General features: G+C 34.1%; 2 protein-coding genes across 2 annotated transcripts; one reads left to right on the top strand and one right to left on the bottom strand.

The window, feature by feature from the left end:
- Window positions 1-183: 183 nt before the first annotated feature.
- On the bottom strand, window positions 184-27,561 carry Usp15-31 (Ubiquitin specific protease 15/31). The gene is made up of 12 exons (XM_088230402.1): window positions 27,045-27,561; window positions 24,828-25,148; window positions 19,193-19,327; window positions 18,233-18,445; window positions 17,018-17,165; window positions 11,624-11,815; window positions 10,040-10,218; window positions 9,210-9,322; window positions 3,048-3,197; window positions 2,873-2,968; window positions 1,538-2,786; window positions 184-1,456 (listed from the first exon to the last, which is right to left on the bottom strand). Exons 1-12 carry the CDS (start codon window positions 27,384-27,386, stop codon window positions 1,406-1,408), a joined length of 3,189 nt encoding a protein of 1,062 aa, XP_088086528.1. The 5' UTR covers window positions 27,387-27,561; the 3' UTR covers window positions 184-1,405.
- On the top strand, window positions 4,749-6,617 carry LOC148279140 (uncharacterized). The gene is made up of 3 exons (XM_088230399.1): window positions 4,749-4,905; window positions 5,441-5,552; window positions 6,456-6,617. The coding sequence occupies exons 1-3, from the start codon at window positions 4,808-4,810 to the stop codon at window positions 6,615-6,617; spliced, it is 372 nt and encodes a 123-aa protein (XP_088086525.1). The 5' UTR covers window positions 4,749-4,807.
- Window positions 27,562-27,768: the final 207 nt, after the last annotated feature.

Genomic DNA, 27,768 nt, shown 5'->3' with positions numbered 1-27,768 from the left:
GTAAACAGCAATTTGTAGGACAAAAAATTGTTCCGAGTCTCCGCGGAGCAATGATTACTCCGACCGCCGTGCACGGTCGCATTGTCTTCGTGTGAACACACACAGACAGGACCTTGTGACAATAACCATTTGCTCAACATGAATGTGTTGCTCCCCCACATTTTTTCAGGAGGCAGAAAAATATTTTTTTTTTATTATTTAGTTCCAGCATTCTGTCCCGTGTGGTCGAGGCTGTTCACGGAGCTGGGACAAGACAATATTGTCGTATTTATTGTATTGTCCAAATGTAAACAGTCCTTTAAGTTGGATCAGCAAGTTTACAAAATACCACTTAACCAATCTCTCAAAATTCTCAAAGTTAATTGATAAAAAGATAAAATTAAATAGCTGTCTCGGATCTTTTTTAAAAAAAATGTAGAACAGTGCAAAATCCATTGTACTATTGTAAATGTTTGCCATTTTGTTTTGCTTGGGAACAACAATATACACCATCAGTATTGCAATGAGGTAAAAACACCTGTTAAATATGGAGATGGTTCGTAAATAGTCAAGTGTGTGCTGTTACATTATGTATAATGTAATATGAAGTATTTGGTATGCACTACAGTCAGTCTCTTATTGTTTAACACATTCCAATACAATCAACCCACACTAAGGCACTTGCAACATGATCAAGATTCACTTTCAAAATTACAATAATTTGTTTCAAAACGTAGTAAACTGTGCTGAATCAAGACTTACTGACACACTCGGGCAGTACACATTGTGTAATTACTAATTATATCAATTTAAATTCTAGTCTACTTTTCTGATACAAAATTTATTCAAAGTCATATTTTGGATATTACAAAAATTGTTTTAATCTGTAGTAGAACAAATATTAACATTAATATTTTTCTAAATAACTTTGTACCATTGAATAGAACCAACCGGTAGGCGATTCATTCAGTGGTGTTAACAAACTGGTATAAAATTAACAATATTATTCAAAATCACATAATTAATGTGAAATTCTTGAGTAAGAATGGAAAACCGGTCTCAAAAAAAGTTATATACATTATAAAATTAATGAGGCACATTCATCGCAATTTCAATGAATTTTAGGCAAACTGTACAATGCCTAGCCATTTATATTTGTCTAGCCCTGGTCATAAACTTTACTTAATGTGTTCACAAAGTTACACAACTCAAAAATGAAAAACTTAATTGACTAAACCAGAATATCCGGTATGTTTATAAATATATAACTTTTTATTAGTTTTTCTATATAAAATGTAAGACTTTGGTAGTAATGTACAAATCTAATTTGTAGGATAGGTTATAGGATAGGTTAGAAGATGCTGCCGATGTCAACTTACTTATACCGTTATAACTTATTAGCTGTCAGGTCGGATTGTAACTGCAGTTATTCCTTGCTCGTTCCCAGTATAACTGGTCGCCGGAGTGAGGGAGAAGTCTAGAAAAAAGGAAAAAGTATGAAGCACAGCGCTAGTAATATGAATACTGGAAAAACTATTAAAAGGAAAAGCTAACTCACCCATCCATTGATGGCAGGAGATTCATCATCAGAATGGTGATCTTTCTCCGCAGCTCCTAAGTCTTGGATGTTATTTCTGGGCCTCAGAGTTCTGTAGTTACGATCTCCCCGTACCCACGAACTCGTTACAATATCAACTTCTCCATTAACATCCTCCGGTTTCCTCTTGGCTTCTAATTTTTTCACCCCATTCAGCTGACACACTTCCACTTTCATAATTTCGCAAGTTTTAGTAGTTTTCACAGTCATTTTGGGGTTCACGTGTATATCCTTATGTGCAGGATACGGCGTCACTGTCAGGCTCATGGAGTTACGGTGAATAATTCCGTCCTCGTCAGGTGCACCGGCGCTGAACTCGTTAACGTTTCGGTATTCACTCAGGGTGTTGCGCCGACTCTCGCCCATGTTGTAGAGGCTTTCTTTATTTATTAACTTTTCAAGTTCCAGAACATCGGCTCGAGTTTCTAGGGGACCTATGTTAGTGGTGCTGACTGTTAAATTATCCGATAGGGATATAGAGTTCCTGAGGTTCTTCTCATTTTCCGGAAAGGCCTCTAGTTGCTCTTTGCAATTGGAAACATTATCATTGAGACTGGATAGGCTCGTTCTCGATCGCACAATCTCGGAAATGTTTGTATCAATTTTTTCATCTTCCGATTTTACTTCACTGCGGCGACTCGGAGTCGGAGATTTGTTTTCTATAACTTTGACTTCGGGAGGAGTGGGTTTTTTTTCTCCACTTTCCTTTTCCTTTTTGGGGCGATATGTAAATTTAGGCATTCGACAAGCCCAGTGGTCGGTAGCAGAACCTACAGAGCTCGTGCTGGCGGCGGAACTGGCGGCTGATCCGCAGCTCACAAAGTTCCCGTGCCGCCGCTGGTAGAACAGGATGTACGCGCTGTTGTTTACTAATTCCGCGACAGTGTCGGAGCTGGGAACGGGAGTGACATGCGTGTCGTCAAACTTGTACCAGCGCTGGTCATATGGGTTCCTGCAGGCGGCCGTGTAGTGGCCTGTCTCTAGGTCATTTCCGTGGTGGTAGCAGACGGCATACAGGTCATAGCAGTTGTCTAGCGAAGCCGACAGCTTGCGGGGGCGCCGCCACGGGGACCAGCCCGGGCCGCCGAGGGGAGCGGCGCTCGCAGGGGGCGTGTCCCGGCTGGCGAGGTGGGGAGTCATGTCAAACCCGTACAGCGGGAAGTCTACCATCGTTGTGAGTTTAGTGCTATTCCGTCCTTTTATCTGTTGCCTGCAAATTAACAATAAATAATTAGAACAATAATCCACAAATGCACAAAAATATGTCTTCAAAATTAATGTGTGCATATAACTCACTGCCTAAACCTCTTCAGATGTATGACGAGAATATCTGGTAAAGACCACAGCCCTAGGGTTTTCACTACGGGTAAGTACTGCTGACACTGCGGACATCTGGAAATATTTTAACAATAATAAAGATAAAGTTCTCTTAGGATATAAAAAATGTAGATTTGTTGTTTTGATAAAGTACCTCCAGGCATCCTCCATGGCCAGGGTCTCAGCCCGCGTATAGTGCACCAGACAGTCCGCGAGGGACAGGCGGGGAGCAGCTCCAGTGTCCTGGAGAGCCTCGGCAACGCTGCTGTGCTGCTCCATGTTTTCATTGCAGTCATCTAGTAACCTACGCAGCAGAGAATAAACTTAAAAACATTGCTAAAATAAGAAAAAAGGAGAGGGATTTATTCTCGTAAATAATACTAAATTTTCCTTTAAGAATTTTATTAAAATTAATAATTAAAGAACAATAAATTTTAGAAAGAATTTCACCTAGATCAATAAAAGCTTTTAGCAGCTATCATGAAATATAAACAGATGGTGGTAGGAATTTGTAGAGATGTTATACGCAGGCAGCCTTTGCTAGTGTGCGTATATCTCGTGCACGATTTTTAATCTGGGTTTTCATTCCTTCAAAAAAGCATCCAAACGGTTTTTGAACTAGCTGACCCAAAAAGGAATGGACAAGCTTGGCTTGGCAATTTATTACAGTCTGAAACCAGCCTGCAGGAAAAGGAGTTTATTTTTTTTCAAGGTGGGATTGGGGACGATAGAGCTATCAGTTATGACACCGTTAATTGGTTTTGAGATTTAATTTATACGTATGTATTTATTTTATTTATACTAGTACAGGGGGCAGTAAAAGCAATCACTTAGTATCTTATAAGTTCCCCCTCTTCCGATGATGTAAGTGTGAATGATATATAAATGACCTAACAATGGGAGACTCATAAATGGTTACATTTCCTTCTCAACACTTATATCTCTCTTTCTGTATTAATTATGCATGGTCGATTATGGTATACCACATCGTTTCGTGGGATGGCGATGATTTTTGTTAAAAACAATTATCCATATAGGTAGATAGCGTCATCAGAAAGCATCTGGATTTAACAAATGTTTTTTCTATAAATCGTCACGTTGGGGGAACAAGGTTCTATCTGACAAAATATGTTTTTTTACATTGAACTTTTATTATTTTTATATTTAAAAATCGGTTTTATCTGCATCAAAATTTTTATCTGCATCAAATCTGCATCAAAATTTCAAAGAAAAACAAAATCAATCTTTAAGGCGATCCATCCAGCGCGGAGCAAAAAAAGGCAGTTTTCAAACTAAAATTTAGAGTCTAATAATAAGTATAACAATTTTTTTTTAAAACCACATAAAATATTAAACATTTATCTAGTAAACTGATGAAGTAAAAATGTTTTTTTTTAATTTTATTTGACTAAAAAATTGCAAGGAAAAGTGCACTTTTCGTTTTTTTCAACATTTTCAACACAAATTATCTATATTTAGATAATACATTGTAATATTTTTTATTATAGTTATTGAAAGATCTATTATTTATCTAAGCCGATGATGAGTTAGTTTTTTGAAAAAAAGCATACAATTTTCGTAAATTACAATTCTTTCAGAGTCCATTTTGGGTTAAATTGTTGAAACTAAATGGCTCTTTCTTATGTATATTACTTTTAAAATTGTTTTTTTTTTTACATTTCTCTATACAACACACATTTTTCTAGTTACATATATTTTTTATTTTTCAAAAAATGCTCAAATATAAATGTAATTAATATTATAAAATCATGTATTTTCATTGAGAATCAATCATATATAAAACGTACAGTTTGGTATCAGTTCTCTCGGGCGTTCACCGAGTACGGACGTGTTTTCTGTGTCGGATTTTTCGGGACGTTTCTTCTGTGATTTTTTAAAGTTTTTGAATTAAAAATGGGTTCCAAAACAATTAAAGCTAAAGGTTTTACAAGAAAACATAAATGTCGTAACAAGACCAAGAGATTTGACAAGATAAATGAAGAAAGAAATAGGTAAGAATTTTTTTATATTTTCGCATGTATAACTACAGTGTGTTTCGGAATCGAGTATTCTTTAGCATATTATATATGAGGCGCAGAGCTTCATAGAAACTGAAACGACATTACCAACTGATTTATTTGTTTTCCGAGGCCTTGAATTATCCAATAAATATTTATTTATTTAACGTTTTGTACATAATGTTATTTGTACATTGGCGGGCTTATTGCCAAATGGCATTTTTTCCAACCAACCAATAAAATAATAGTTTTATTTTTTTTATTCAAGTTACAGAACATATAAAAATAGAAATAAACGTATTTGTTTATAAATTACCTTAGATCAAAACTATTACTCAATGGGAAAAATGAAAAAAAGAGGGAAGGAGGAGAGATTAAGGAGTAGAAAAGAGATTTATCTTCAGACGAGATTTAAACAGAGATAATGTAGCAACATCTTTGATGGATACTTGATGTTATGTTGATTGTTAGTGCATTTAAAAAAATAAAATATATACCTCTACCCACCTAAACAATAAACGTGTTTCAGGAAAAGGGAATTGGCTGCCCAAAGATCTTCTACAGACAAGCATATTGTTTCCAGTAGTTTAAATGAAGCTGATGATGGAGAATATTACAATTGCGATACTCTTCATTCAACCGTATGTATTGTCATAAATTACCTAATTTAATTAATTATAAACAACTAACTAGTAAATAGTCATTACGGCATTTCTATAAAGGGGTAGGCAGAGAAGGTAGAACGCCACACCAATCTATCCTGGCATCATATATCTTCACGAGAATAATTCATATGTCCACTTTCAAGCACTTGTTGTACTTATAAATTTAGGCAAAACTCGCATCATATTTATGCTATGCTCAATAACTAACTAAATAACTAAACATCACGCCATTTCTCGAAAGGGGTAGGCAGAGAGAATAGAACGCTATACCTCTCTGTCTTGGCACACGTGGCATGCTTCTTTCACATTCATGCATCTTCTCATGCGCGCACCCCGATTACTCCGACATGGGACAAATATTTATTGTACTTGATCATGCCAGGTCTTTCTCGACCTTCGTCGACTTCTACATCCATCATTTATTCGTTCCGCATGAGCGAACCATCATAAAAGACTTTTTTTAATTTTGTTCTACAAAGCTTATCTCAGCTTTGCATTCTGGATATAGTGCTGGTTTTAGTTTTTTTAGTAATAATATTACCAAACAATGAAATAAATCATTTAATTTATTTACCTACTGAGTTAATTATCACTAGCTTATTAAAAATAGAATTCACCGAAACATTTATGCACACTCCATGATAAGCACTGTTGATTCTTGGAACTACATATTTATTTGAGTCAAACTCGGATTTTTTGGTGATTGAAAATACATATTAAAACCACAGCTAATTGCGTTCCTCATTAAGGGTTCTTTTCTTAGAAAACTCAATTATGTTAATAAAATTTGAACATAATAATATAATGTTTCCTATTTTATTGTCTTGTGCACTGTTGGATATTGCAAATACCATATATATATTTTTATTTTTTCAACAGGTATCTGAAACAATACTTGAAGAAGATGTTGGATATTGTTTGGACGTAAAAAAAAAAGAAGACGACAATACTCATTTTAGTATTAGTGGACGAAGAATAATTGATTTAGGGTTTTTTTTTGAACAATTACAAGAAATCGTGCTTTACAGTGCTCCATTATAAATTTAAAGTTTAGATCTGAAGTTCGGAAAGGTTTTTATAGCACATTTGTTGTGAAATGTGCAATAGAATATTTTCGATACATTCAGATCGTAATGAATCAAATAAAATTGAAATTAATCACGCGATAGTTTCTGGAATTATGAGCATAGGTATGATATTTGCGATATATGGATATATGGACTGGCTCTGACCGCCCTCTACATATCACATACATCCAAAAAGATGAAGATTTTTGGAAAAATAAAATGTTAGAACCATTGAAATTGTTTTATCTAAATTGCCTTTTGCCAGAATTAGTCGATCCGAGGTATCATCGAAACATGCCGATTAGGGATCCTGTGTATATATTAGAGGCAATAGCGAAAAAATGTGCAGACAATCAGAAACGTAAGAGCAAATGATTTTTTTAAAAATAATTCATTAACTCAAGACTAGTGTTTGATTTTTAATTTATTATGGATCTATCCGGATCTATATGCATAATTATTTTTTTGTTTGTGTAATACACATGTACTGTGAAATGTACCTAGTTCATGTAAAATTATTATTTGGGATAATTATTACGTTTCTCTATAAAAATTTTTGCTACCATGTATTTGTTATCTGTAATGATCCAAGAAAAGTGTATTTATCAAAGAGTTCGACCCCATTAGTTAAAATGTCCAAGTTTAGATTCTTTTGTCCGCCTTTTTTAAATATTTTGTCTGCCCCGTAACATAGTGGTAGCGCATTTGGCTACCGTGCATGAGGTCGAGTGTTCATGTAATAAAATGATCAAGATACACTGCATTTGGTGTACCTTGTTGTACTTTGCGTGCGGAAAGGGGAAAGTAGTAGTATAAAGTAGTTTATAATCTTAACCTGTGTAATTTTTCTGTTTTTATTTGTCTAGCAAATTTCGGTGTTTTGACTTCAATAAATGTTTTTTTTTTAAAGACATAACAAGTATATTATATTTTACTTTTATTATGTTGTTTGTGAATAAAGTGTAGCTTTAACAAAAAATATGTTAAGTATTAGATAGAATATGTGTGCTTTTATTAATAATTAAATGGTATTTTTTACTTTCTTTTTTATCAACAATAATATATTTGTTAATGTAATTGGATATGTATCTGGATAAATAATAAAATATTTATTGATGATAAAATATTGTTTTTTTTTGTATACTTTTTATGCATTAAATCGTATCCACCACATTGATATATTAAGACTAAGGAATAAATAATATTCCAAAAAAGATGTAAAAAAAATAGTTTATACGAAAATTAATGATAGGTGAGTACAAATTTATAATCCAAATATAATAAATAAATTGAGCCGTGAGTCCGTACTGTAACATAATACATATTATTTATCTTGCAAAAGTAATTATAGTTTTCAATTTGGAATAATATTGGAACTCAAATTCAAATTCATGACCATGCAGGTAAAAAAAATCTCATTTTTGCGGGTACTTAGCGGGCATACTGTATTTAACTTTACCCAAGCTTGACTCACCCGCGCGCACGGACAAATATATTGCTGTCTCTTTTTAAAACTCACTACCGTCTTAAAACGAAAATGAAATTGTGTTTGGCTGGATGAACCGCCTTAATTATTATAAAGTTTATTAAGGCAATATTAGATAAAATAATGTCTCAAAAAAATTATGAATCTAGAACCTTATTTCCCCAAAGCGACGATATGTTGTTCATAAGGGTTTAAGTATGGTCCTTAAAATTTATCTTGATTAAAATGACAGCTGTCAAACTAATGTCAATGGTGATGGGAAATTACTGATCACTGATCATGTACCGATCAAATCGATTTTATCAGTTTTTTCATGCAAACATGAAACTCTTTTTCCGAAAATTGATATAAAAACACAAAAACAAGCCTATTTATAGTGTGTTTGATAAATAAGACATTTGTACTTTTTTCGTGAACATTATCAAATGAATTATTTTTTTATTTGATCGATTTACATTGATCAATTTGTCCCATCTCTAACGTTTTTGCAAAATGATGTAACCTTGTAAGAACGTCGTTAATAATTAGGTTTATTTTAGTTTTAAAGCTGATTTGATATATTTATGTTGATTTATATGTCAAGCATTTTATTAAAAAAATAAATTAACATAGCAAATACGAATGATTTTTCGTGTGTCAATATAAATCACTCCTTAGACGTTACTACAAAGTCATTCTAATCATGCTACGAGTATATTTTAAGGACTATAGTTGTTCAAATTTATATATTTTTGTTGTGCAAGTATCTAAAATAAATACATTACAATTATGTAAAAGAACACAATCTATAAAGAGTCATAATATATGAATATATGTACATATTTTTAAAACATGTTAATGTAGGTAAATAAAGCGTAGAAATGATTTAGTTTCATTATTAGTAGATGAATTTCGAGGAATACGAGGCCCCAAGGACTTCCACCATTAAGATAGTCGTATGAGGTTAGCAGGGAAAGCAGAGGTTGAAGGCGATGTAGAAACGGGAGGAGGAGTGATGTCCGGCAGTAGACCGACATGGACTGATTATGACTAGTGTCCATGTGAGAACAAATGGTAAAAGATTAAAGTATAGTGTCTCACTTGTCTCTCAGGGGGCGGTCCCATTCCAACAGCAGCTGCAGGTGCGGGGGCCCTGAGCCCCCACTGAGGGCGAGGGCCTGTTCCACAGCCTCTGTGTACAGGGGGTGCTCCAACTACAATATCATTATTATTTATTTTACACCAAAAAACTCAGAAAATGGCATTTTAAATGCTGTCTAAATCAAAATCACTCAAAAAATTAATCACCACTTTCCGTTGTAGTTAACAAATTATAACAGGGGTGGAGAACATTTTAGAGAAGGGAATATGGAAGTCTAGACATTGGCTAGTTTCAGTGGCATTTTTACACACTGTGTAATATTCACCATTGTTTGAACATCTATATTTCTTCAATTCTTCCACCTGTTGATTTTAGTGAAGTTAAAAAGCTTTAACTTCACTGAAAGCAACTCCTGAAAACAATTTTCCAATTTTTAAACCTTTTCTTGAACCAGTTGGTTGTATTACTAATATTAGTAGAAGGCTGGGAAAAGATTTGCTTGAAAATAGCTAGGTTGATCTAGAATTCATGTGGCTATCTATGATCGATCCAAATTTCACATTACACCTTTCCTGAGTTAACTTTCTAGACTTGCGTCTGTTGTAAAGGTAGCCGATTTTTTATTTTTTTAGGTTCATTTATGACATAGATTAGAAATACCTTATAATAAATATAATTACAATATGCTTGTCTGTGTGTATTCCGCCTATTTGCCACCAAACTAATTTAGGTGTTTGGTGAAAACTGTCTTAAGTCTGTATCATGCGAGTGTCTTCTATCGAGGGTGTACTTAGAATAACTTCTGTTTTATTATATAAAAAATACGTACCTCAGGCTGCAGATAGTGAGGGGGGTCGGCGAGGGGGCTGAGCAGGCAGAGCCTCGGGGAGGCCGTCTGGGCGTGCTGTAGGACTCCGCCCCCGAGCATTGTGGCCATCTCCTTCAGCACCAGCTTCTGCAGGTCTGCGTAACCCACCTCCCGGGGAACTTGCATAGCATACGGGGACCCTACATACGTACGGTAAAAGGCCATTAAGTTAAAATTCAAGAGACCTATCTACTTTCGTAAAAAAAAATTGAGCCATTTTTCCAACCTCCAAAATTCAAATTTTTAGAAACAATATTTCTTAAATATTGAGAATTTATGTAATCCATGGTAAAAAAAAAATATTTTCAGGACATAGTCATATTTTCAATTTTTTTAAATATTAATCACTGTTTTTATATCAATCAGCGAACTAAACCAAAATGTCTATGTGAGTGTTCATTTCGTAATTATTAATGAAAATGCTATTCAAATTTATAACTCTAATAATTTTTTATTTATATATACGCCCAATGGACATTTTTAAGGACATATTTATACATAGAAAACTATTATAAAAGAAAGTAGAAATACACAATGATATATAGTAGACTTGGTGGGAGTGGAAGCGGGAGAGACGTACTTTTACCCTAAATTGAGGAAGTAATCTAACAAAAATGTTCCCAAAATTATCAGTCTTATGCTCTAGTCTAGTCAGATGAGAGACTTATATTGCAGTGTTAATAACACCCTTTTTGAATAAATATTTTGTGTCAACCATGTCAGGGCCAAGAGTTATTTTTAACTCTCTAAAATAAAGTTGAATTTACTGCATGAAAATGTGTATATTTTGATGAAAATTTTAAGTATCTTGTGTATGTAAAAAAAAAAAAAAAAATTTCATTTTTCACGTGGAACATTTGCTTTTACTTTATGGACAATGAGGAAGTTCAGTGTTTTTAAAAAATTCTTTTTATGTTTCGTAATTTTGAAATTATTCCGCCCGTGACATCACAAGTTCTCTACGGTGAGTGGTCGTGATTGGTGGGTCGGCTTCCCGGTAATCTACTAAACTAGCAACGACGTTCAAAGTGGTTCATTTTTATGATTTTTTTTGTACATTTTAGGTCAAACCTTTTTTTATCCAGTTTCCCAATGCACTGAACTTCCTCGTAAAAAACTCTATTTACTCCCCATTGTGATTCCCAGGAATCAAACTAGACCATGGGGCGTAGAAGTATGATAATTGACATATTGGTAGATTAACATTTGGCTGTAAATTAAGAGCCTTTCTAAATAACTAGCAATCGATTCAGGCATAGGAAAAATGATGATCATAGGCACAGCCCAAACACTAGGTTCGGATATTGTGCTTTTGCCGTAGCTGGCCGATTTGCCTTCACGCTTGCGAATCATCAACAGTCCCAATCAGTTCAGATCTCAATTGAAATCGCACTTTCAGTTATCCTCTAAAATTAAAATCAGATAAATTAATATGAAGTGTTAGCTAAGCTAGAATATAAGTACAGAATTATTGTAAAGCGCTCTGGCTGATTTTTCACAAAAAGAGCGCTATTAAAATAGTACAATTATTATTGCTACACGTACCGAATCTTTGTACAGTATCATCCTGTACTAGAACATTCACCCAGAGCAGAAGGAGGTAGGGCTCGGGGGGCGTGGCCAGGGGTGGAGCCTCCACACAGTACAGGGAGGGGGCGTGCTCCGCGTCCTGCGGGGGAGGGGGTGGGCAGCCGCCTGCCCACACGGGCTGACAGTCATTCAGAGTTCTTCCTATGCCTGTAGACAAAATATATTAGATAAATTACAATCTAAGAAATTAAATAAACCATTTGCTCCCAAACCCCTCTATAATGAATTTTCAACATAACCAAGAAATCACTAAAAACATTTCAATTTATAGAGGGTTTTGACACGCAACAAAAAAATTATTTCATTTTTTCTATAGTTATTTATAATGTCATTTGAAACAAATTACCCAGGCAAATTTAAAGCATATTTTTTTTTTTAGTAAAATTACATTCCATTTTCGATTAAAGTTTATCATTTGGGAATTAGCATAAAGTGAGCAATACTTGTAGCGAGATAATGTGCTGTATTTTTATGATGAAGAAAAATGAAAATTATACATTCTAATATTGTGCGGTAATTACTACAACTTCAAAATCAGCATTTTTGAGTTAACCTCTCAAAACACATTTTTGTATCCTCCTCCATGAATGTTAGAAGACGAGTCGGGCAATCAAATCATCATATTATTTAAATGCACCTAGACTTGTCTATTTGTAGCATTCATGGAGGAAGATACAAAGATGTGTAAAGTCCTGATTTTGCAATAACCTAGTTGAAGTAATTACCCCGCAAAATATTGGTGGATCCAACAAGGTAAACGTGCATACAGAGTATACAATCTATTAACATTTTTGGTTTGCTGAATACCATAAAAATGTGAGAAGATATCAACGGTCCCTACGTATACTATTGAATCTGTATCTTGTGAGGTTTACGGGAGAGCAAAATCAAACCTTGATATTTTTTTAAGAAGCTATCAGAGACTGTAGAATTGCCAAATATGTATCTATCGTATTTCAATAGACACATGTCAGTATCTGAAAGCTTCTTAAAAAATATATCAAGCTTTGTTTTTGCTCTCGATTCAATAGTATACATGGTGTTTCCGGAAAGTAATGTCAGTGAGTCGATAACAAAGAATTTATTTAACTTTTAGTTAAAACACATCAAAATTCTTCAAAATAGGCTCCGTAGGTTGATGCATCAGCTCCAGCAATTTTTCCAGGCATCGAATGCGCCACGATAGGCCTTCTCCGGAATGCTCCTTAAGGCCACGATACAAGCTGCTTGGATCCTGTTGATAGACTCAAAATTCTTTCCTTTCATGGGTCCTTTCAGGCGTGGAAACAAAAAGAAGCCGGGGGGAGCCAGGTCCAGACTGTAGGAAGGCTGGGGAATCGTTGAAACCCCTGCTTTGGCTAAATAGTTGGTGACGAGTAAGTCACTGCGGGCCGGCGCGTTGTTGTGATGCAACTTCCGGTCTTCTACGATGTCCGACTGTACACATTGAATCCCGTGTTTCAGTCTTTTTAGCATTCACAGTTGTACTAGTTGGTACAAACTCGTGATTAACTAGACCTTTGATAACAAAAAACGCAATGAGCATCGTCTTGATTTTGGATCTGCTCATCCTGGCCTTCTTGGGGTGAGGGGACGCCGACCTTTTGCTGATCCAACAGAGCATCTTCTATAAAGGCTGTCTTGACCATTTGAACAGCCTCCGCCGCAGTCTTGCCAAGGTGCAAAACTTGATCGCCATTCTTTGATCTACCGAGCGCTGCATTTTGCCGTGTACAAGGTCACAAAACAACTTCCGCAGAAACGCCCGTCTTCAGTCTTCTCTGGATGGCCGGAGAAGACTGCGCGACCCAGCCTTAGTTAGCTGACTTCCCCTACTGCCATTCCCAACCGTTCCGCACGCGCTCCGACGTACAGTTGCGTCAAAATCACCAACATTACTTTCATGTAGTATATTTTTCAATACCTTATTAAAAAGGTGTCGAGCTAATTGGATTTGGCTACTGACCTCTGCAAGGTTCAGAGGTTCGGTTACTTACCACTTGTTGAGTTCTGCAGATTACAGTGTAAATGAACTTGACAATGCATTATTTGAACTCTTACGTGTGACCGTTACTCACACACCCTATCAATTGAAGACATGAGTGGATAAAGGTGTTATGTGACAAAACAGATATATCTGGGGTTTAAGTTTTATATAATATAACTCTTCATTTGCTCTCAAAATTTGTTTTCTGTTGCTTTTTTATGGTGTAGTATAGTAAAAGGGGTTGTACATAAAACCTTCATTTATAAATAAAAATGAAAGTTAATTTTTTTAAATTTCATCCACTCACGTCTTCAATAATTATTATGAATAATATATGGCAAAATGCCCTACTTTTCAGTAGACAGTTTTTCCTACGTGCTTATAGGAATTGAATTATTCCTCATAATCGGGAATACATACACCGCAAGACAAATAAATTTACGAGTTCTCAAAAAAAACTAAAATTGACATATAATGAATTATTCTTGATATTTAATTAGTTTTTTTTATATTGTTTGACATATGTGATGACTACTCGTTATTTCAAGGTTAAAATAAAAAATCTTACTCATGAATTGTACTTAGAAATTGCCATTATATATCAGGTATCAGATTACCCGAACCTTAGAGACCCATAACGGTTCATTTATGGTCGAGTGTTTGTGATGGAATAATAAAAGACATGTTATTTTTTAATTCATATTTAAGAAGTAGGTTCTTATCGCTTTATTTTAAATTAAAGTATTTTACATTTAAACATATTTATAACATTTAAAAATATTTAGTACTTAGTGAATTCACCTTTATTTTTTATAACATGTAAAATTCTATTATTTAGAGAAGCGTAAAGCGAATCTAAAATTTCTGATGTTATTTCTTCTTCCCAAACTTGAATTAAGTTTTTTTTTAATTCCTCAATGTTTTTTGATTTTTTTTCCCGACTTTTTTTTTCATAATCGGGTTCAAATCAGGGCTATTCCCGGGCCACGTCAACGATTTTAAGCCAATTTTCTCCTTGAATTCATTGATCTATAAAAAAACAATTAATTATTTATCATGTGGTCACAAAATGCATTTAAAAATATATATATTTGTACTCACAGTGCGGGCTCTATGGCACGGCGCAGAATCGTCCTGAAAAATTGGGTCCGCGGTATACTGCGTAATGTCCTCGATTGTTGGAATAATATGTTTTTTTAACACTTTTTTGTACTGAATGGCATTCATCGTACCCTGTACAAAATTTAGAGGTCCTAAACCGTATGCTGTCATGCACCCCCAAATCATCACGTAGGGTGAATGTTTAACGGTTCGAGTGACGCACGACGGATGATATCTTTCCCCACGTTTTCGTCGAACTATCTTTCTGCCGTCTGGACCAAAAAGGTTGAATTTTGATTCATCAGAGAAAACAACATTTTGCCAATCCTCCAAGGTCCAATTCTGGTGCTCTTTCGCCCAATCCAGTCTAGCCTTCTTCATTTTGTCCGTGAGTAATGGTTTCTTTGCGGGACTCCGTGCTTGGAAACCATGCTCCAACAGCCGCCTGGACACTGTTTTTACTGAAAATGTTGATGTGCTGGTAGACTGCACCTCTGCGTGTATTTCAGGTGCCGTTAAAAATCGATCGCGCATAACAATTTTTTTTATTAAGCGATCATCTCGGGCAGATGTCACGCGCCCCCGTCCGCTTCCTTTTTTCCGTTCTATGGATCCAGTTTCTTGGATTTTTTTAAATAAAAACCTCACTGCACCTTCTGAATACCCAACTCGACGAGATATTTCACAATTAGATATGTTTTCTTGCGACAATGTGATTATTTTGGATTTTATCGCAATCGACATTTGCTTTGCACTTTCCATGATTGTTGTGTTATGTTCACTCAAACGCGGGTAAAACAAGACTGTTGAGACATTTTAAAATGTAAATATTGTAGAAAGGTGACACATAGTGTCCTTAATTTATTAAACAAAAGAAAGAGGTATCGATAAAGGATTTCTTAGAAAAAGGGTTCAGTAAAGTCAAGGGGCGCGGTAGCAGGTAAACTCGTAATTTTTTTTGTCTTGCGGTGTAGTTAGGTGATAACTCTTCAATGTACGTCGTTTAAAGCATAAAGCTAGGAAAGGTTCTTCTTTGAGGAAACTTTTTTTGTAGCCGATAACTATTAAATTTATTCAGTGTAATAAAGTACACTGATGATATTATCCTTGATACTGTTATTTGACTTATGTGTTTTGCAGCATGTGTGAACATAGTTGCATACTACAAGACGAGCAAATATTTCAACTACAGTAAAAACCCCCTTTTTACGTTTTTCAAGGGAGCAAGAAAAAAGTGTAAAACTGAGGAAAACGCTAAAGTGAGGGAATAAAAAATGTATGGAAAAAGTAGGAATAACATTAAAAAAAAATTGATTTGCTACACTATAGTGTACATATATTTCCAGAATTTTTTTTAAAACGGTGATAAGTGGAAATTGACAATATTTTTTTTACCTATTTTCAATGATTTTACTAAAATATTTTTTCAAACTATATCATGTAATCTGTTTTTTATTTGATTTAAAAACAGCATGTTAAAAATATTTTATGTATAAATAAATAAAAACGAAAATAGAATTTTGAATTTGCATAAAATATTTTTTCCCCTAAATGTTGGGAAATTTTATTCAACGGCATCACTTTTTTTCTATGGCATCACTAAAAACAACTGTTCGCGGCTTTTAAAACCATCTTTTTTATAATGTTAAATATTTCTATTGTTATGTTTTAAACATCGCAATTCAATGATATTAAAACTTTATTGTTTTTAAACGTTTTTGTTCAAATGAAAACTAAGACTAACCCTAAAGGTTAATAGAAACTAGGAACACTTAAACAAAAAGTTCAATTACACTGCACCTGTTTTGAATTTAGGTTAAGACAATAATTTATCCTTTATTATTTGTTTACCTGTTTTTATTCTTCCCACGGTGGCGCGCGGGCCACGGCATTATTATTACGACGTAATTTAGACTTTTTTGACACATTAAATGTATTCCAAATTTTTTGAAAGCGTAAAACCCGTGTTGTGAAAAATGAAAAAAAACCTTGATTGGGGGAAATATTTGTATGAGAATGTATGAAAGAAAATGGGTCCTGAACATTTCAGTGTAAAAAGCGGGAAAATGTAAAATCCAGGAACGTAAAAATGAGGTTTTACTGTATCACTATTTCAGATAGCTCAATTTTTTTACACCTGATTGTGTTTCAAACATTCAAGCTTGTGGAGTCAAAGTTGTATAAAAATATAGTTATGATAAGCAAAAATATTTTTTTGTCACTTGAAGTTGGCGGCTCGCACTCATCACACCAGTACTGACCTGTGCTAGTAAGTTCTACAAGGATGATATCGGAGAGAGCCATTCCCGTGTCACTGTGGAGTAAGTTCCTCAGGTCACGAACGGTACATGTGGCTGCTACTCTCACACCGAGTCTCACACTGCGAGGCTGCTGATTCGCATACACAACCTGTTATGAAACGCATTCATTAGAACCTAACATTAAAAAAAAACCTTCATTATTTTTCCTATTCTTAACAACACTTAAATTGATGTTACTGACTCTAATACTCTTTAAATATAAACTAATACATAAACATTTATTTATACATATATTTTTGCATCACAACAGGTTAAGAAGCCAGTTTGAATTAGATTAATTTATTTATGCTTTAAGTTAGTTCATAACATCTTAAGAAATTTTTTATTTACATTGCATACAAAAATTTATCAAGAACATATATTTTCAAAATAATTTATATTTTAGGCTTTATATTTCTTATTTGTTCAGATAACTCATTGTACGATTTTACACCCTGAGTTTTAGTTTAGAGACTCTGATAATCTCATTTCCTCTTTTCTTTTTAAATTAGTTTCATATGTTTGGCATTGTTGGTTAAATTTTATTATATTTTTTATTCCATTTGGTCTCTTTATGAGGAATTTCAACCCTACGAGAAATTTGATATAAAAAATGTTTCAATGGAGTCAAAAGAAATTTCACGGATGGATTCTGTCAGCGCTGATACATCTACACTACACATAAAAACACTGGAAGACAAAGGCAGCAGACAAACGTGAATGGAGGAGACTTCTGGATTTAGCCAAGGCCCACCCAGGGCTGTCGCGCTTATGATTATGAATGGTATGTACTTGCCACACAATAAAAATGTCTGGGCAAAATTAGTTTGGGATTTCAGTATTTTGCAGTTCAGATTATTGAAAAACAGAAACACCCAGACATCAGAAACACCGCATTTAATTACATATTGTAATCTAAACCAGGATCTTGAGTTTTAGCCACTACACAACAGAGCAAAAGCAAAAGCTAAAGGTGTTAGTTGAAGACAGACCTGCTATAGGTTCGGTTTGCACAGAAAACCAAACACTCGCTTACAAGGGAGGGGAGAATATGGCCGTATTAATTTACACACATGTGTATTCCCGTCTCTTTTCGGTAAGTGACGGGGCGCTAGATCCTGTCTAGTTACAGCGCAGGTGGTCAGTTGGCCACCGAAGCTATTGTGAGGAACGTACCGTCACCAGCAGGGGGTGGTCAGGCAGATGGGGAAGCTGCACGCTGATGCAGTGGAAGGGGTCGAAGGTGTTGCTCTGGCGGTGGCAGCGCGGGCAGGCCAGGGAGGAGCGGAACTGCGCCTGGAACACGGCCTGCACGAAGGAGCTGTTACAGCGCAGGTGGTTGGCCAGGGTCTCTGCGGCCACCACCTCGTCGGGCCGACCCACGCTGTTCTAAAAAACAAATACCATCCGTCATTATAATAGTGTGTGAAATATTTTGGATAAATCTCACTCGCATCATTTAAGGTTTCGGCACTTTTATTTTACAAAAATCAACAGATGGAAGAATTGTATAAACATATTTATGTACTAAAACTAGTTGTAAGGAGTAGAAGTATCTTGTTATTAAAACACAGATCTAATAACTGGTGATGAGAATAATTTGAGTGGCTTGCAAAAAACGAGAAAAAGGGGCCATTTTTTCTCTGCGCTGAAAAAGTCTAATTAATTGCGGAGGTCTATCTATCGATAAAACTATGAAAAATCACACAATCAAATTACATAAAAATTGTAAGAGCGATTTAAAAATTGGGGCAGACTTTGTAAGAACATTTAGGTTTAGAGGAGAATATGACATGAACTATAGAACAATTGAACTCTAATCCTTACTTTGTCTGATTAAGATATTCTGACAGAATTCGTAAGCTACCTGAAATATTTTAACAATTATGAGAGATATAGAAATATTTAAGTTTATTTGTACATGTCAAAAATGTAACAGTCGTGTTCTGAAATAAATCTTCATTTTATTTTGTGCATTTAAACAAAGTAATGTAGTTAAATTGTTTGACACAGAAAGACACAATGCTTTAACTATCTATTATAATAAATATGTTGAGTTTCCGAGGGTTTGTTGGGGATTCTCAGATTTTTGCTAGTTTTATCAGATGTCTGGATTAAATAATAATATGCACATACTTTGATAGTTTTATATTTTTTCTTTGTTGCCGTGTTGAGATCTTCGTGTACTTTATCCAACAGCCAGAGGAGGAACTCCTGCGCATCATGTTGGCTGCTACCGCGGTATTGGGATCCGTGCCTTTCTACTATCGCCTACAACACATAATGTATTATATTAATTGACATTACAGTAAAATTGACAATTCTACTTGTGATGTGCTGACTCCCTTATCAAATATACGAAGTGTTCATTTTAGTTCGGTAAATTTACTTTTCAGGGGAAAATTCAAATGGCTTTTATAAGAAACACATATTTAGGCATGCAGAAGTATGTCTAAGCCATAGTTAAAATTGATTAATTAAAATATTTTTAGCTTTCGAAGAAACAACAAGAAACAGATTCAAATGTAAACATATTAAATTATTTTGATAGACAAAACAATCAATAAATAGACAGCAAATTAATAAACTTTAAGTACTGAATTTGTTTTCAGAATTTTATAATTGACAAATAATATTTAAAGATTGCCTAGATCAGGTAACAGTCGGGTATAGCAAACAATATAATATATTGTATACTGAGTATGTATCTAGCAATGTCTAACCAAATATTCTTTAAAAACATGCATTGATAAATGAACAAAATTTTGTGATATCGAACATACTTAAAGATAACCAGAGCAGTTTTTCTAATTATCTATCTACCATCGTACCGGAGGAAACAATGTATACCTAAAGACAATCTCAGTAATTTCTCTAAACGCTATTTCATTGTAATTAATAAAATATTTATTTAATAAAGAGGTCCATTGGTAAGCAAACAAAACATAGGCACTGATGATAATGATTTGTAGACATATGATATTCGCAAACATTTCAGTTTAAATATTCAAATTCTCAGTCAACATTTATTGTAATTTACTATAAATTGGTAATACGCCAAGATTAAGTGCAACTTTAACGCAACTCAATGTAATTTGCCTACCAAAGCTGTCTTTGTTGTAGGAAATTAAAGAACCAACATTGGATTTATTTCAACTCTACTGAGGATCCTCGGAATATTAAACTAAATCTCTTTAAATGGCATTGTCAATGTGTTCTTACAGTAAATGCAAGCATTCACGCAGTGTTATCACTCCTGGCTTAAAAATGACACACTAAGTCTGCCTAGATCATGCTATTACCATAATGAATCTTTCCGAGCCTGTTTAGGTAAAGTTCAGACAATGTATACAAATCTTTAATGCCAATCCGTAAGGGCTTTTGTAGCCTGTCGATTGACTTTAAACAAATTAAAAAAAACAAATGAAAGTATTGAGAAATGAAGTTCTTTTTTAAATATTTTTTGTCAGAAGAAAAAAATGCATGGCAAGAAAAATATGAATTATTAAGGTACCTATAAATCTAATTTCAAAGCGAAAGACAAATCATGTTGGGTAATCTGATGCAGCGCCATATAGTATAGGTATTTTTTGTAGATATTTCTTGATACGTCACAAAAGGTAATAAAAAGATTGAAAGATTTATTAATATTTAAACATCATGAATATATTACTAATTTTTATAAAATTTTCTAGAAATAATATATTGTAAATATTGAAATAAACACTAAAAAATAATTTCATCAAGAATGCATGATATAAACAAGATAATAAAATAAAATCGCTATTTATTTTATAAAAGTTATTGACATTACATAATCTTAATTATTAGATTTCAATAGGTGCAGACATTGATAAAAAAATGTGCTATAGAAGATTACCTTGATTTTATTTTCAATGTTAACTAAGCAAAAAATAAATATTTGCATAAATACTGACATAAATATGGGTCAAAAAAACTAGTACGGTAAAAACTACATGGCCACTGAGTAATGTTTATTAGAGGTGAGTCTAATTCATTACTCAGATTTAAGATAAGCATTGGGAAAAATGTTCATGTAAATTATATTGTACATTAAACCCGATGAATGCGTAAAGCGTTTTTATTTTTATTGTCTTTTCAAATATCATCATTATGCACTTGGTTTATTCATAAGATCTTACAGTGGTCATTCAATTGATTCTTGAATCCATTAATAGAAATTGCATTGATTGAAATTGCTTTTTCGGGTTGACTGTTCCATTGTTCCACTACTCGGTTGATCAGAAAGTGTTGAAAGCAGTTCAACTTAAGTGATTCAAGATTTACGTTCATAGCAATGTGGAAGTCCAGTGGTTTTTTTAATGTTTTTTATTTGTTAATAGACTATTAAACTAAGCCAAAAATGTTTATTTTTTATTTTTATGTATCGTATTATCAGCGCTATGATTTTCTTAAAGTTTTGTGTTTCTGAAATTACTCTGCGTGTGACATCTCAACTTCTCAGTCAGTTCTGCCGATTGGTCCGTTGAGGTTAAGTAAACTGGAAATCTTCCACAACTCTCTTATTATCGGTTGATTTATATGAACTAGTGACGTCGTTCAAAGAAGTTCAGTTTTATTTAGTTCAGATATATACATCCATCAGTTGCCTATCATTATGAGACACCAGTAACCATCTGATTTCCCGACAAATGGTTAGAACTTTCTTAGCACAGAGACAATACTCCTACTACTAGGACAAAAGCTATATATATATGCCAGAGCCATGGAAATGTTGCAAGAGCCACAAGCTAAAGAGGTTGCTGACTACTTTCCTTGGAAAAATTGGTTGGTGGTGGCTGTTAGATGGCCAACACATGTTTTAATTTAAATTGTTAATACGAGTATATATTTTTAGTTTTTTACTAATTAAATTTTTTAAGATCCTCATGACTTTTTAATTTGTTTTTACTATGCATTTTTTTTTAATACATCTTTTACTTTATTTTTTAAAATGTTTTTTTTTTCTCTTTCTACTGGGTATTTTGCTATGTTTTTTAAATATGCTTTTTGCTGTACACATGCATTCTTTTATTTACTGACTTTAAATATGTTTCTTACTATGTATTCTGTTTTTATTGTCATTTTACTGAGTTTTAAAATTAATAATATAAAATATTTTTATATCCATATTTATATATTTTTAATGTTTTCACTACATTTATTCCTTTGTTTTTACTACATTTTAACTACATTTTTTACCATGTTTTTACTCCATTTTTTACTTTGTTTTTCACTTTGTCCTCTATCTTTATAACTGTTTCTATATATTGATTACTGTTTTTTATGTTTTTTAGATTGTCTTAGAACGGGGTCAATAACCCTAGTTAGGCAGTTAAAGAAACTTTTTTGTACATTTTCAAACCTTGCCGTATAATTTAATGCTCTAACTTTTACCACGCATAAGAAAACATTTTTTGTATCCAATTTTCTGTAGGCCTGAAGTTCCTCATTGGGTTAATTTTGGCATATTGATAGGATTTTGTATGTCTCTTATCGGATCACCAAGCGACCCATTCTTCAGGTGCGCTTAGATCGAGCTCTTTAAAACAGACATTATAGGGATATTGTTCAGTTGTTTATTTCCTTAATGGATATTTTTTTATATTTTTATTGCATTATAGGCAAGCAGCCTTTGCTGGTGTCCCTTCATCTAGTGCGCATTATTTACTTCATTGTACTTTCTTTAAGAAATCATCTAAGCAGTTTTTGAATTGGTCAATCATACTGGAATGAACAGGCATTTTCAGCAAGTTATTCCAAACTTTTATTGGTGTTGTGAGGTACAAAGAAGTTATGACTTGGCTGAAAAGACTTACAGGGGGAATTGAGATGGATCGAGTCGAGCAAATGTTTATAGGTGGTACGAAAATACGAAATTGTGCAACAAAAGCACTGGAGCAAAATTTTAAAAAACTTATTCATTTTTTAAATTGTTTCCTTGTAACTTGTGGTTTTGTTTAGATGTAAGCCATTAATACAGACATAATGTACACTGGAACCTCCGGTCAGAGTTATCTTCAACTGTCAAAAATATTGTAAAATGGGAAAAAACATTTGTGAAGAAAAAAAAACAAAATTCAAACAGAAGGTTAAGAAATATCAAGCCATAATCGGCAGAACAACGTAAGCAACACCTTTTGCGAATTGCGTTTTTTAAGGAAAAGTGTTCCTTATTGCCCCCTGCACAAGTGTTACGAACATCATAGCTCTATAAAATGCACCTGCCACATTATTTTTATTTATTAAAAGAAAACAACAAAAAAAAATATCTACAAATAAACCAAAATTATATGCCAATTATAGTTTTATATATATTACTCCGCGTCATTCCACTCGTAAAAAATAAATAAATATGTGGCTTTTAGCGTTTAAACTTGTTGACATATTATTTTTAAGCTAAGTAAAATAAAGTAACCAACGACAATGTAGGCGGTTACGCTAGCTTGCCACCAAAATATAAACCTGTCAGAGTTATAGCCAAAACAGCCTTACCGCCACTATCTTAAAAGCTGAAGTTATTTAAACAATTTGGCTGTCATTTCAGTATTGGCAGTAACCAACCATTATAAATCCCATTTACCAGGTTATAAAAAAAATATATATATGAAACAAAATTTTTAAAAAAACCTTCTGCACAATTCACTATTTGTCGCTTACGTTGTATTATAATAACTTATAAATTAAATATATGAATAAATTTATTTCAACAGAGAGGGAAAAAGTTTTCGAGAAGAAATTTGGAAGTCTAGGCATTTACAGGGCTTATGACCTGTCATTGGCTGGTTTAAGTCTAAATTTCTTCTCGAAAACTTTTTCCCTCTCTGTTGAAATAAATTTAAATATGAACAACTCCCTAGGGAGGAAATCCAGCCAGTCTGCAAGCATTTGGACATAATCAAACATTGTTGAATTACTACCTGGTAAAAGAAGAAGTATAAAAATTGGAAAATTGTTTCCAGGCGTTGCCTAGTAGGTGATTTGGTTCAGCCGGATGAATCTCACCCACGTGATAAAGGTTTCAGCTCTTTCACTTCACAAAAGTCAACAGATGGAAGAGTTGAGGAAATGTGGATGTTCAAACATGGGCAGAATGGTGAATGTTACACAGTGTGTAAAGTGGCCACTTAAACCAGCCAATGACAGGTCATAAGCCCTGTAAATGCCTAGACTTCCAAATTTCTTCTCGAAAACTTTTTCCCTCTCTGTTGAAATAAATTTAAATATGAACAACTCCCTAGGGAGGAAATCCAGCCAGTCTGCAAGCATTTGGACATAATCAAACATTGTTAAATATATGAACATTGTTATTCTTAGAGCATGCATAAGAATATGTTTATGTGAACTAAATTAAACCTTGATGAGGAAGCTTGTGTAGCTTTGAAACCGGACAGTAATAAAATAAATATTCATCATTCCTTTTCACACCTAATGGTGCCTAGGGTACTGCATTGATCATTTTTATTACATAAAGGTGAGATAATCAGTCTTAAACTTCGGTTTCAAGCCGAGGGACTTTGAAGTATTTTAGTGTAAAACACCTTTTTAAATAAATATTTCATGTCGGGAATCAAACCAGAGACCTCTCGCATAGTTGGCGAACCCGTCGACGACTACACCAAGTGGTTAGAAACAAAGTGACTTTATTTTAATTTTAATAATATAGAGTAAGCCTACAGGGAGATTTTATTTTTTAATTAAAATATACAACGCCCTTGAAGCGATCACTCCCGAAATTATTATTAGTCACCTTAAAGCTGGTGCTGAGTTCGGGGTAGTACTGGCACGCCCACAGCGCCTTGAGCAGCAGAGCGAGCTGCTCCGTGAGCTCGCCGCGCGTGCCGAGCTTGCGCGAGTTGGCCCGGCTGCGGCGCCCCAGGTCCGCCTTGTACTGGTCCAGCACGAAGTACTCGGCGATGATGTCCGTGTGCGAGAGGCACTGCAACACGGCGTTCATGAAGCATGTGTTTCCGTGGTTGCGCAGGCCCGTGGCGCCTGGCGTGCGATCCGCCGTCACCCCCCCGCCACCCATCGGCGGCACGCGCCCCCCCCACTCCTGCTGAGGCTTGCCCTGCCAACGAAACTTTTTGTTGAAATATCAATTATGTAACATAATACACGCAAAACATTTACAGAACCGGGTACATTTCATATAATAATTTCTTCTTTTCTTCAAAGCTCAGAAATTTGATTTTTTGAGTTTCGGCAAGGTGCTGGATTCGCACCCATATAGGAGTACTGGCATTATACAAAAGTTGAATAACTAGCCTTTCGTTTTGACTGAGTTTAGACTAGAGTTCCAGATAGCACGCATCATGTTAAAAGTTGCTCCAGAGAGAGAGTTTTTGTGCATGCTACCATCCTCAGTTATGTGAACTCCCAAGTATTTAATAATTTACTTTAAAATTATTATAATAATTTTCTTTGTTATCTATGTAATTTTATGAATGAATTATGTATTGTAATTTTCAATACACACATATATTTTTTAATTTGTTAAAACCAAACAGCTCATCGCGCTATTTCACCACCCCATAGAGGCAAACAGTGAGGATAGAATGCCACATCAGTCCGCCTTTACAAACAGACCTCTCTTCCTTTAAATTCGTGCAAATGACAGGTTGTGGTTTCGTAGGTAGTGTCGCGGACTCCAGCACAGGAAGTCGGAGGTTCAACCTGCTCTACCTTATATTTTTTATTACTGCATATGTATTATGAAAGACTATCATTACTGCAAAAATTATATACATATATGCACACTTATTTACTTATTGTTTTTTAATTATTTATTTTTGTTTTTTATGGTTATAACAATACAATACATATGATTTGGTTATAATGCATTTCTCGTGGGGAAATCCCGTAATGAATTGCACGCATATTTTTTTATATTATAGTAAAATTAACCTTATACCATGTGGCCATTTCATAAATGATAAAAAACGACTGAAAAGACTTAAAACAGACATTATAGGAATATTGTTTAGTTGTTTATTTCCTTAATTAATAAAAATAATTATTTTTATTTCATTGTAGGCAAGCAGCCTTTGCTGGTGTCCCTTCATCCAGTGCGCATTATTTACTTCATTGTACTTTCTTTAAGAAATCATCTAAGCAGTTTTTGAATAGGTCAATCATACTGGAATGAACAAGCATTTATAGCAAGTTATTCCAAACTTTTATTGGTGTTGTGAGGTATAAAGAAGTCATGACTCGACTGAAAAGACTTACAGGGGGAATTGAGATGGATCGAGTCGAGCAAATGTTTATAGGTGGTCATGTCAAAGGTTACAATAATCTATACTCATGTTTGCATTCGGAGGAAGTGAAGATTTTATGTAAAGGTTGAATGCGTTAAGTGCATAGAATACGTAAAAGTTATTCAGGAATCAAAATTGAGTACTTAATGTGTAAAATTATTTACTATAAATAATTTCACACTCACAGTATTGAATGTAACACTTCTGCATAGCTATTTTATTAAAGTACTGTTAGGTTCTAGTATTTTTAATGTGCATATTAAACTTGATGTTGTCATGATAAAGTAAAAAGCAAATAAATATTTTTCAATAAGAATTTCAACGTAATTACACGGATTCCAACTATAGACAGATATTTCTAATCAAAACCAGTCATAGAGGTTGACACAATTTTTTCAACCAAAACACTAATACCGTTAGAACTCGCCAGAATTCTGAGAGAGAGATGATCATAGAAACCGTTTCATGTATTTAAAATGTAGTATATGCCAATTTACTGGCGAATTATGTCGACATGGTCAACGGTATTAGCGGATAAGATATATTTACGTGTGGGTCCTTGAAATCCGACACGGTACTGTGTGGTCCCGAAGTAAATATTGAAAAGACCTTGGAGGGTTATTAACTAGTTTACGACGTAAATAAAACATAACTTAGGGTATATTGAATGCAACCGAATACACTACATTGATGATAAGTCAAATTACCGTTGTCACGCCTACGGAATGCATATGATGAGCAATTTTGTTGATAATTTTCTTCCATGATGGTCTTCTAAAAACTTTTTTACCGTACTTTTCACTTTCCTTGAGAACATTTTGATCATTTGACACATTGATAATTGATTTGGAATCGGCGTCTTTTTGTTTAGATCTGTGCTTTGACATTCTATTATTTCCAAAAGGATTCCGAGGCAATGTAAATGTCCTTTTTAACCGGGAACCTTCTGTTTGATTCTGTTTCACATTCATTTTATCACTGTCATTGATCAATTCACCTTCTGAACAAGATTTGATAAATGTGCTTATATTATCTTGAGACATAATCATTGGAACACCAGATATTACTAATATTTAGGGCGTTAATCGTCATTTCTGCTTTAAAAAGCGTCAGAGTGCTCGGAGAAGTGTCACCCGACCGCCATTTTTAAAAAACGTAATGCTGTTGTGTTGGCTGCAGTGTCTGCGGACATGGACGGTGTTGCATGAACAATAATATTATAACAAAAACCAGCGGACATGTCGACATGTTCATAAAAGCGGGAGAACAGTGATCTATTAATTTATTATTCATGATAAAATTAATTTTGAAGTACCTAATGGCAAAAAAAATATTTCCTAACACAAAAAACAAATCATTTATCACTTCATCAATATACTGGATTGGAAAAAGACCTCAATAAAGAAAACAATGTAGGTTTCATAATACCAA

Source organism: Micrasema longulum, unplaced genomic scaffold, assembly GCF_059751315.1.
Source record: "Micrasema longulum isolate JH-2025_06_02 unplaced genomic scaffold, ASM5975131v1 h1tg000755l, whole genome shotgun sequence".
Taxonomy (NCBI): Eukaryota; Metazoa; Arthropoda; class Insecta; order Trichoptera; family Brachycentridae; genus Micrasema; species Micrasema longulum.
This window is presented reverse-complemented; position numbering and strand designations above follow the sequence as displayed.

What these genes read in the sequence shown, in the direction of transcription:
- LOC148279140 (XM_088230399.1), top strand. Translation starts at nt 4,808, where the DNA reads ATGGGTTCCAAAACAATTAAAGCTAAAGGTTTTACAAGAAAACATAAA. An exon ending in ATAAATGAAGAAAGAAATAG is followed by an intron (nt 4,906 to 5,440) that starts GTAAGAATTTTT and finishes AACGTGTTTCAG; the next exon opens with GAAAAGGGAATTGGCTGCCC. An exon ending in GCGATACTCTTCATTCAACC is followed by an intron (nt 5,553 to 6,455) that starts GTATGTATTGTC and finishes TTTTTTCAACAG; the next exon opens with GTATCTGAAACAATACTTGA.
- Usp15-31 (XM_088230402.1), bottom strand. Translation starts at nt 27,386, where the DNA reads ATGATTATGTCTCAAGATAATATAAGCACATTTATCAAATCTTGTTCA. An exon ending in TGTAGAACTTACTAGCACAG is followed by an intron (nt 11,816 to 17,017) that starts GTCAGTACTGGT and finishes TTTTGTCTACAG; the next exon opens with GCATAGGAAGAACTCTGAAT. An exon ending in CTCCTGCCATCAATGGATGG is followed by an intron (nt 1,457 to 1,537) that starts GTGAGTTAGCTT and finishes CCTTTTTTCTAG; the next exon opens with ACTTCTCCCTCACTCCGGCG.